We start from the raw sequence: 11,766 nt of genomic DNA on the forward strand, positions 1-11,766 counted from the left end.
CTTTAGCTTGTGTCAAGTTGACAGAAAACTAGTCAGTAAAATGGCATTTGGTTTTCATTAAATATAATATGATTTCTAGGAGATACAAACTTCTACTCATACTTCCATTTCCCCCAGTTATTTTCCAAACTGTAACCTATAGGAAAAGAGGGGTCACAAAGTGAATTTTCCTGAAACTTCTCTACCAGCAATGTCTCATGTCACATATGTCTTTTCTCCCTGCTTGCTTCTGCTTCCCAAAGCTTACCTCTCCCAGATCTGGACTGCAGATATTTCTGCCTTCTTGGGGACATCACTTATTAATTCCTCCTTTTCTTTGAAGTCTGGAATTGTGTTGTGCTCATGGGCTCTTACTCTTTTAGTATTAAAGTACATTCATCTTGCTTTTTCTCCCATCTTAAGAGAAAATTTCTTTAGTTATAGACCCTCTGCCTTCTTCTCCACTTAGGACTCATTGTCATACAACACTTAACAATGTCAAAAACTTTCTTCTCCAAACTTATTCTTCTCTTTATCTGTCTAGGGGAGCGGCATCAAAACCCGCCTACCCTCTAAATCAGAACTTTAGACTTTTTTTTTTTTTTTTTTGCCTTCTACTTCTGTTCTCCCTCCATATCCAATGGGTAAGTACTTCCTATTTCACTTAGGAAATGAGTTCTTTGTCCACTCAGTCACCAGTGCCCTTTGTTGGAGCGGTCTTTCTTTCCTAGGCAAAGACTATGCTTCCTCAACTGGACCTTTCTTCCCTTCCTTCTTACTGCCCAGAATCACATAGTCTTAAATACACCTGATAATGACTTCTGAACTTCATGTTCAACAATTATTTCCACTATAAAATCTAAACTCTTGGACTGGAGAGATGGCTCAGCGGTTCTTCCAGAGGTCCTGAGTTCAATTCCTAGCCACCATATAATGGCTTACAACCATCTGTGATGGGATCTGATGCCCTCTTCTGATGTGTCTGAAGACAGCTACAGTGTACTCATACAAATACAATAAATATATACATTAAAAGAAAACAACTAAACTCTTAACCTCATTGACTTTGGGGTCAGATATTTGTGTTTGTACTCCAAGAGCAGCAGTGTGAACTCGTACAGCTAGATTCTCCAAATCTCTGTTTCTCATTTGCCTAAATTTACTGGGAGCCTGGACTGCTGGACTTCGGGAACAGAAATGAACTCGAAGATTCAATTAGGGAAGATATTTAAAATCCCCAAGTGAAAAGATTGCTCTTCCTTAAACTGAACACTACCAAGCACTAACAAACAGTCTCTGTCATTTTCCCTAAGTGTGACTTCCTTTCACAGGTACTGGGAGATAAACCTGGAATCCAGACTATTCTGGTTCCTACACTAGCAGTAAACTTGTCATGTAACCTTGAGAAAGTTACTTAATTTCTGCATACTCCAGCTCCCCCTACCCTGCCACCGAGCAGGAAAATCTGGGTGATCGAACATTGGACTGCTCTTTAGACTTAGAGCTAAGGGAGCTCGGTTGGCATGGTTGGCAATACTTGGTGCATGCTAAAGGTCAATTGCTCTCTACCATCCCCATCACTTAGGATTGTGGGCACCCCACAGTGTGGTTCTCTATTTTGTGGAGAAAACTGCTCTCTGCATTGCTAGTTAAAGAAACAAAATCTGGAAACTCCTGTCTTGTGATGGCAGAAAACAAGCGCAACCGGAGTTGCTGGCTCCCAGCTTTTCTGAACCGAGAGTTTGGTCCTTATTTGACGTACGAGGAAATTGAAGAGTGACGTGTCCTCGGGTTTTATGCAAGACACAGTCACAACTCTTTATTGAGAGTAAGGAGCGAGCCCCGGGGTTGCTATGGCCAAGTTGCAAGCGAAAACGTAACACTGGGAAGACAGGAGAAGAGCATTTAGCCATATATAACCGGCTAAGTCCGGTGCAACTTACTTGGGTGAGCAAAGGGAAGCTGTCAAACATGGAGAAACCAAACTGCTGACAAAACCAACTCTTCACCAGGCCGGGCCTTCGGGGCCCGCCTTGAAGGGCGGCCTCGAGTACCACCAAACTGTCGCAGCTCCCCAGTAGGAGCCCGACTCGCCGTAGCTCGAGATGAATGGAAACCAGAATTCGCGCGGCTCAGCTTGAGGGACGGGGCGGGGCTTTGTGAGTCACGTGCCTGGGCCGTAGGCGGGTGTGTGGAGGGAAGTCTGGGTCTGATTGGCTACCCATCACCAGGTGACCGCGGAGCGCGTTCCGGTTGGCAGGAGCCGGCTAGCGGCCTTCAGTTCGGAGGCGGCGACGGAAGGAGGAGGAGCTCCGGCCGCGCTCTCGGCCCGCAGTGGCTGCGTCTCCCAGCGCTTGTCGGGTCCCCACCCCTTTTAAATAAGCCGGGCTGGTCGCCGCCCTCGCAGACTAGTCCGCTGTGGGGAGGCGGCGGCGGCGAGCCGGCGGGGGTGCGGCCGAGGCCGGAGCCCTGCCCCGGGCTGGGCGGCGGGGCGGGCGGGCGCGCAGCGGGCGCGGCGGCGAGTGCGGGCGGGCGCAGCCCCGCTCTGCCCGGGGCTGCCGGCGCCGACCGCGCCATTGTTGGGGGAGGGGGCGGGCGCGGAGTCCGGGGCGAGCGGAGGCGCAGGCGTCGGCCGAGCGGAGCGGACGCTCCCCATGGGGAACACGCTGACCTGTTGCGTGTCCCCCAATGCCAGCCCCAAGCTGGGCCGGCGCGCGGGGCCGGCAGAGCCCGACTACGAGTCCGAGGTCTACGAGGCGGCGGCCGGGGACGCGGTGGCGGTAGCGCCGGCGCCCGCTGCGGCCGTGGAGCCCGCCGAGTTGGATTTCGGAGCCGGCGAGGGCCACCACCTGCAGCACATCAGCGACCGAGAGATGCCCGAAGGTGAGGAGGCAGCGGGCGCGTCCGGGCCGTGGCGCACCTCTGGCCTCCACCGACTCCCTGGGTCCCGCTGGGAGGCGGCCGCCGCCTCGGGTTCCTTCCTGCCGGGATTATTCCTGGCGCAGGCCTGGGCACCGGGAATGAGGGCTGTGGCTCGCGTTCCCACCCCTTATTCTTTCTCGGCCGCGTCTGGCCAGTTTCTCTCCCACCCCAGTTCTTCACTCTTCCCATTCTCTCGTTCTGACCCGGGACCCTGTAACCGGCACCGCTTCCTCTTTGTACTGCTGTGTACCGTCCAGTGGAACTTAAGACTTCAAGAGACTATATAATTGCCCCTTTTCTTAATAAAACTCCCAGGTACCCCTAACCTCAGAATAGCCATCCCATCTCTCTCTGTCCTTTCTTAGGCAGATGGTACCCAAGGTAAGAGCCTAATGATCCTCTTGCTCTGAACGAGTTGAGTAACTGATACTTAGAGCAATCTAGATTCAGCATGTTTAACGATTTCTTATTTACGTTCAAGTAGAGATTGCCACAAAAATGTGTATGATATTAAGTAGGATTTTGAAAGTAGCCTCAATAATAAAGGTTGCTTTATTACTTTCAGTTATAGTTGGAACACAGAAAGAGGAGACTTCTGTGAAAGATGCCAGTTTCTTTCCAGGCTTCAGAAAAGTACTGTTTCCCCTCCCTAACAAGGAGTAGTTCTGCTCGCTTTAAAATTATCATTTTGGTAAATACATCGCCATTTAACAAATTTCATTTATTTTACCTCTTCCAAAGGAGCAGGGTGGGGAGAGATTGTTCATCGGGCGTTTAAATGGAGCCAAAAGCTTAAATTTAGCTTTAAATTAGTAATGTAAAGGTTTGGGATTTAAGAAGACAGCCCCCTGCGGGTGCCTGTAATATTTGTTTCTATGGCTCCATTTCCCTCCCCACCTTCAGCCTGGAGATTCTTACTTGGTGCTGAGAAAGTTGAAGCTCGAAAACTGATCCATTGCAGGGTGAGCTGGCTGGGTAGGTAGGAGGGAGAAGAGGAAATACTTGGTGTTTTATAATTATAAAATTTTTGAAAATCTGTGAATTGGGTAAAAAGTAATTCTAGATAGCAGTGTGGTTATTGAATGAAGGCTACAGATCTATAAGACAAAGTATCATGAAATGTTTAAGCCACATTGGCTTGTTGGCTTCACTACAAATGAGTTCCTTTTTGTGGAGGACTGTCCTCTAGTTGTTTCTTTAAACCTTAGTTGGACTGTTGGTGTCTTCATGTTAGAATAACTTAAGGCCCATGATCGATACACTTTTGTAACTTTCTGTAATAGTCAAATATTGTAAAAGAATGTAAAGGTAATTGTATCTTTAAACAGTGGAGTGTGTGTTTATGAAAACTGTTCTGTTTCAATGTTGTAAGTTAAGCCTCTGGATTTACAAACAGTATATGGGTAGTGTTGAGTGAGAGTCCAAATAGGACCTTTTTATAATTCTTGAGGGATTACAGCACAGTATCATGTATGCCTATTTGTTCCTCCCAGATACAAAGGAAGCCTGTATGCATTCTCACTGTATTGTTGATGAGGATGCAAAGTTAAGATCTGACTGAAACTGCTTCTGCATAGAACTGCTCTAAACTGTGCAGGTGGAAGATGTGCTGTGGAGGTGGAAGATGTGCTGAGTTGGACTCTTAACAGGAAAAAAAATCTTGTCAAAATGTCTATTGTATTTTGACTTGTACAGTAGAACATGTGGTACGTGGTCCTCCCCGTCTTAGTCTCAGTTAGCTGATGCAGAGGCAACCTTTCTTTCCTTAGATCTCGTATCGCATATGTACTCTCAGTAAAGAGGAAAGGAAAGGGCAGGTAAGAGTGGGACCTGCGTTGATCGTGTAAGTGGGTCTGTTCTGCTAACTGTGAGCTGAAGCTGAGAATCCTTTGACAACATTAAGAAAGGCTGGCAAGAGGAATGTCAGCATAAAGTTATAGGACAGGAAATGCTTAGAAGCTTTTGTAAAACAAGTGTGTGTGTGATCATAGAATTTTAGTTTATTAATGTGCCCATTAAAATTTCAGTTCAGTATTTTCTCTAAATTTCATTTTTAGATCTGGAGGACTAGTTTTAAGTATAGCAAATATAAACTCATAGGCTTGATCCTTAGTGCTGCCAAAACTGTCAAATTAAATTCTTTGGCATTCACTACAGTGATAAGAAATGTCAGCATTTGACTGACATTTCATCAGAGCACCAAATATATATAAACACATGAAAATTTTCATTTAATGTCTTTATTTTAGAAAAAAGTTTTATAAGTTTCCTTGGAATCTGAGAAATATTTATTTAGATTTAAAGGTAGCTTTTTATTATAATGAGGAATTGTTTTGACTTTTTTAGATAAAATCATAAAGGATGTTCTATTTTCCTTTGAAACATGTAGAGCATTTAAAGTCACTTTCTGGACTTCGATTAGTAGTCCCTAACCATTGGCTCTAGCACTGTGTCTGATATAACTGACGGGAAGTGACTTGAGTAACTAGAGCAGAGTAAGGATACTAAGGCTTTTTCTTTCTCAGCCTTTCATGCAGCTCTCATGCTCTCTCAAGTGACCCTTTCTCCCCATCCCTTAGAAGGGTGATAGTAGGGAAAGAATTAGAAATATGATGTGGTATGTACTGAATGCTATGATGTCTTCAGTCATAGCTTATTCCTTGGTCAGCATCAGAGAATTGATACCAGAGAGAAACCCACTGAATGTGATGAATATTGGGAAGGTTTTTTATTTTTTCTTATTTTTGGTGTTAAATTCTTCATTGGTTCCTGTAAATCAGTGCTAGAATATATAGAATATGGTACATTCTTCAGATTATTTTCATACCTTAGTCACAGTTGGGGAATTTGTACTGGAGTAAAATTCCACTGTCAAATGTGAAAAAGCCATCAGTCAACTACCTTGTTGGTTCAGTGTCAAATTTGTGCCATGCATAAAGCCTGTGAAGACATAGGTGTNTATGTGAGGAAACTCAAGTCATACCCCAGTGCTTGATCACATCGAGGAAACTATACCCACAAATAGTCTATACCCAAGAAATTATTTGGATATAGTAAATGTGGCAGATCTGTGAGCAGGAGTCCNTCTGTCATCAGAATGTACCAGATGTGAGTCTGATTGTGATGCAAATGCTAAGATCAAAACATCTGCACCAGATGAGACTGATAAACAGTGAAATTTAACCACTCTATTTTCAGGCCTTATCCAGTATTAAAGTATTAGAAAATGCTTACTTCTCTGTGTAATTATTACTATTTAGTCTCAGTCTTTTTTACTGCTGAATAATTGAATCCAGAAGATAATTGAGAAATGAAGTCATTTTCTCACAGTATCCTTTAATAAGTATTGTAAGAAGGTACGAGTATTTTATTATAGAACTCATTTGAGTGAATTTATTTTAATTTGGCCGATACACATTAAAACACTTTTCTTCTTTGAAAAAAAAAAAAAAAAGAAATATGATGTGGGAAAGCCTCTGAGCAAAAACTCCCCTGGCCAGTAGCTTTTAACCATTTTTTTAAAAAGACATGTTGGTAAGATACAGAAAACACAAGCGATTTGTTCACAATCATCAAAGCTAACATTTATTAATATTTGGGTGCTGCTGCTTCCTGAACCTTTCATATGCCTGTAAATCGAACATTTCATTTTATAGAACTGAGATCCACCTGTGTGCGCTGCTTCCTTTTCCTAGAACAGTGCTTCTCTCCAGAGTGCACGATCCTGTGCCAGTGCATACTGCTCTATGGCATGCTCTATCTTAACTGCTGAGTGTACATTCAATAGCTGGGGTGTCTGATACATCTGTCCTTTATGGTAAAAGTATACAGACTCTCCTAGGTAACACATTTGATGACAGGTGCATTCTGCCTCTGGATAGAATTCAGAATATTTACTGTTTTGATTTTGGTCCTTATATTGTGTCATTGGCATTAAAAGCATTTATTTCTGATGACAATTTGATGGTAATGTTGGCCTTTTACTAGCATTAAAATTCCTGATCTAGATTTTGTGATTCTTAGTAGACTATCTCAAGTCTTTAATTCTAAATAGATACTGGTGTAAGAGCTCTGTCAGTAATACTGATCTAAGGTTAAAAAAAAAAAAAAAATCAAGAAACGGCATTAGATGAAATCTAGAAATATTGGAAAACTGAAAGATACTTAACTGCTTTGAGTACCCTGAAACATTTATTGAACACCTTTGAATAACCAGGCAGTATTCCAGAAAGAGACAGTGATAGGGAAGGTAGTTCCTCCCTATACCTGATCCTTCTGTTCTAAAGACAGGTAGATTCAAAGATAGACTATGAATCATCAAGAATGTGCTGAGCTGGTAGGAAGAAAGTCAGATAGGGTAATGATTGGGAATGGGGACAATTTTACACTGGGGTGATTAAAGGTGATTATTGTCCTTAAGTGATATGTGAACTGCCCTAAAAGGAAAGGAAGCAGTGGGGGTGAAGAGAGACTGCCTTGTAGACAACTCTCTTGAGAGCTTTTCATATTGGAACAAACTTGTGTCTCTAAATGACTGAAAGGAAGAGACACAGAATGCTACAGAAGAGAGAGGGACACCTGGAGAAATGATGGATTAGACCTTTATATGGTAAATTGATCTTGACAACAATGTGGACTTTGGTTGTAATGAGAAACCACTGGAAGATTATACCCAGGGGAACCAAGTTCCTTATGAAAAAGACCAGACTATGACTATGACGTATGCAAGGAACCAGGTGGGGGACTGGACAGTAAATTACAGAAAGCCATGGTGACTAGACCAGAACAGCAGTATTGCCTGGGGTCTAAAACAGACTGACTTACATAAATTAAGTAAATTTAAAAGTAACAAAGATGGATGGACATGCTAATGGAGTGACAGAGGAAGGCAGGGGATCTGTAAACTTGACACTTGAGAGGCAGGAATGAAAACTGCTTCAGTTTCTTTGGTAGAGTGGGAGAGAAATCCAAACATCTGACAGTACTTAGTGCGGTTGCTAGGGGGGGTTATAGCCATATATTGTTGATGGAAATGCAAAATGATTTAACTACTAATGTGAAGGAGAATTTAGCAAAGTAACAATATTGCTAACTTATTTAGTCTAGAAACCCTACTTTAAGGAATTTATACCAAAGATATATGAAACAATATATCTTCAAAGTTCTTGCTGTATTCTTTTCCTTAAGATGGTATTGACAGCCATGCAGTGGTGTTGCATGCCTTTAATCCCAGCACTTGGGGGGCAGAGACAGGTGGGTTTCTGAGTTTGAGGCCAGCCTAGTCTACAGAATGAGTTCTAGGACATCCAGGGCTATACAGAGAAACTCTGTCACCCTGTCTCAAAAAACCAAAAAAAAAAAGATGGCATTGACAGCAACTCATGCAGTAAGGGACAGGTAAAACAAACAGGCTTATCCACATGACTGTGCATTCGTATCTGTAAAAGTAACTATGAAGTATGCAAAAAAGTAAATATGGAGCATAAAATAAATCAGAGCTCTGGTTAGAGCCACCGTCAGGGTGTAGTGCATGAATGGAGGAGTGGTAGGGAGAGGTCATCTATTTGGGAGACTATTGTCTATGGGGAAATAAGTGTTTGCTTCTTTAAAAAAAACAAAACAAAACATTGTGACATTCTTGACCTCGTGTGAGTGATTATGTTATATGCCCTTTTATATAGGGTTGAGCCAAAGCACTTATATATTTGTCTTAAGAATTACTTTGGTATATGTATTTACCAAGGAAATGGCACCATTTACTTGTTTGCTTTTGTGGGTGTGGAAATTTTGTAAAGTATTGTGTGTGTCCTGTATATTTCATTTTATCTTCTCAGTGTTTTGAGTTAGGCAGTACAGGAATCATAGCTGGTTTACATATGAGAAGAAAGCTACTAAGAACTATAAATTGAGTTTTCTAAGGTTTTAACAAGTAAGACATGGTGGATAGGAATGTAAATTCCAGTTGTAGAACTTATCAGCATAGCGCTTACAGAAGATGACCCAAAGTGGGCTGGGTCCGATGCCACTTTTCGTCCTTCTGTTTTTAGGATAGTAAGATTTGGTGTTCAGACAGTAACATTGAGGAGTACACAATGAAGCAGAAATAATAAGTGTGTAACAGAAATGATCTTTAAAATTTGAGTAAAATGCTCTCAAGGAAGAAAGTTTCAATATATAAATAATTACAGCTTTTAAAACATAGACTGGAAATTAAAGCAGGGCAAGACAAAACTGATGGAGAGGCAGATGCAGAAGTGGATATGATCTTTGGAGGTTAGAAAAACTGGGCAGGAGTGAGCTCTAGATTGACCTACTGCGGTAAGCTTGCTTGAGGCTGTCAAGTAAGAATTACTTAATGATGCAAAATGTAGACTCAGTGATAGATTCATCAGTTGGCAGTACAACTTGGATCTTGGAGTGTCTGTGTTCGAAGCCATAAAACTAGTACTGTATAATGTTAAGGGATGAAGGGGCTCGTCTGTGAGACTGAGCCTTTTCACAAGTGCTTGATTTTGATAAGGACATTTTTGTGATGGGGTATGATTGCACAATTTTAACATTTTTAGCCTTTAGCAATGCATTGAGTTATTCTAAGTTGCATGTTTTTTTAGTATTCTTGACATGTATAATTAAAGTAAATCATACAACTTATAGAATCTTGGGTTGAGGAAAGACAGTTTATTTACCTACCTTTGCTTTCAAATTAAATTGCAACTAAAATTGATAATTCAATAATAATGGATCTTATCATTTTAATTATAATCCTTGTCTTGAGATATTTGTCCTAGTTGAAAACATTCTTAGAGGCTTCTTTATAGAGGCTGTGTCTTTGTATACGTGTGTATAAGTTCACAATGGAGGAAAGGCTTCATCTTCCTCATTCCTGCTGTACTTATTTAAGACAGTCTAGGCTGATTGAGAAGTGAGTTCAGAGATCTGCCTGTCACTACCTCTCTGCCACTAGGATCCCAGATGCAAGCTGGCTATTTACATGGGTGCCAGCTCTCCAAACTGAGTTCCCCATCCTTCTGCATTTCCAACTGAGCTTTCAGCAGCCCCTTTTAAGCTTTCTAAAGGTTTCCTAAATCCATAAGTGTGTGGAGAGTGTGTGTTTATAGAGCCTAGTGCTTTGTTTGGTTCATAGTTGTCTTGGAAGGGTGAATAGAGTTGTATGATTTATCAGTATCTCCATAGGCTCTAGGGAATGGAGCTGATGAGTACAGAAATGTGTTGTGCATATAATGTAAGTATAGGGTCACAGTCTACTGACTTGTTTCCATTCTATATAAAATAGCAAAATGTATTTACAATAAGTGGAAAGGGTAAGTTACATAGCAAACTTTGGTAGCTACATAAAATTTATATTCTCTCAAAACACTGTGCAAATTGTCATTGCATCCCTAGTGAATATAATTCCTATAGGCTTTATACAGGAGTGAAAGCTGACATAAATGGTACTATACCTCAGTGTGCCTTCTTTAGAAAGCTGCATAGTGAGCCATGGAAATTAGCCATTTGTGTATCCATACTTGAACTTTTTTTTTTTTTTTTGGTTTTTTGAGACAAGGTTTCTCTGTGTAGCCCTGGCTGTCTTGGAACTCACTTTGTAGACCAGGCTGGCCTCGAACTCAGAAATCCGCCTGCCTCTGCCTCCCGAGTGCTGGAATACAAGTTCAAGGCGTGCGCCACCACTACCTGGCTTGAAGAACTTTCTTAAGGAGTTTTTAAAATATAGTATACAAAAAGGAGTACTATGTACTCATAAGGACAGCATTTTATGTCTAAATCCCCAACTTTGGATTGGCTAAGCTAAAGTGGGGATAACACTTACTCATCATTATATAATTATTCAACTAAAAAACATTGAGTTTGAGGATTGAGTTTGAGTTTGTTTGTTTGTTTATTGTAGCACAAGTTGTGAGCTGAAAAGAGGCTTTGTTGTTTTGAACTGTTAAGAGGGTTTATTTTCTTGTGATTCAGTGCCCAGGGGCCTTGGATGTGCTAGGACCAGGTACCTAATGACTGAACTACAATCCCAACCCAAGAACTGATGTTTAAGGAATGCATAAGAAACATAACTGAAGGTTAATGACTGTGAGTGTATCTATTGGTAGTTTTAAAGTGAAGCATTGGGCTGGTGAGATGGCTCAGTGGGTAAGAGCACCTGACTGCTCTTCCGAAGGTCCAAAGTTCAAATCCCAGCAACCACATGGTGGCTCACAACCATCCGTAACGAGATCTGGCGCCCTCTTCTGGAGTGTCTGAAGACAGCTACAGTGTACTTACATATAATAAATAAATAAATCTTTAAAAAAAAATAAAGTGAAGCATTACTTTAGCTTTCTCTAATTCTTGGTTAAGGAGGAGTTTTACCCATCTCATTTTTAATGTGATCCATAGTACTAACTGTATGTACTGTAAACATAACTGTTTACAATTATACATCAAAATCTCAGAATCCATGCAAGGAGTTCAAAGAGAGTAAGCTAGGTATAGGTTGACCTGGGAATTAAGTGAACTCAGAGTCCATTTGATTCTCCTCCTTCCCTCTGTCTGTCTTTGCTGGAAAGGCTTTTCTCCAGTGAGCCACTGCATCTTCTAACTAGCTAATGTTCGCCAGCACGTTTGCTTTTCTTCCCTGGCTTTTGAGAAGTCTCGAGAGTTGCCCTTAATTGGCCAGCCTCGGGATGTATACCTCGCTATGACATGTTGTCACTGCCTTTATCACAGCCTTCTTAGATTTCACCTTTAGAACCGTAAGAGTACATCTTTTTTTTTTTTTTTTTAAAGATTTATTTATTTATTATATGTAAGTACACTGTAGCTGTCTTCAGACACACCAGAAGAGGGCATCAGATCTCATTA

At 41.6% G+C, this 11,766-nt stretch overlaps 1 protein-coding gene across 3 annotated transcripts in view; it reads left to right on the forward strand.

Moving 5' to 3' along the window:
- The first annotated feature begins 1,913 nt into the window (after positions 1-1,913).
- Ccnyl1 (cyclin Y like 1) overlaps positions 1,914-11,766 on the forward strand; it is a 37,858-nt gene continuing 28,005 nt past the window's right edge. Inside the window, exons 1-2 of one of the 3 annotated variants that reach the window (XM_021171835.2) lie at positions 1,914-2,138; positions 2,675-2,862. In XM_021171835.2, coding sequence (XP_021027494.1) covers positions 2,089-2,138; positions 2,675-2,862 — 238 coding nt within the window. In that variant the 5' untranslated portion in view covers positions 1,914-2,088. Of the gene's footprint in view, positions 2,139-2,551; positions 2,863-11,766 lie in introns of those variants that run through there. The other 2 variants (XM_021171845.2, XM_029478913.1) reach the window with 2 other exon arrangements.

This window comes from Mus caroli, chromosome 1, assembly GCF_900094665.2.
Source record: "Mus caroli chromosome 1, CAROLI_EIJ_v1.1, whole genome shotgun sequence".
Taxonomy (NCBI): Eukaryota; Metazoa; Chordata; class Mammalia; order Rodentia; family Muridae; genus Mus; species Mus caroli.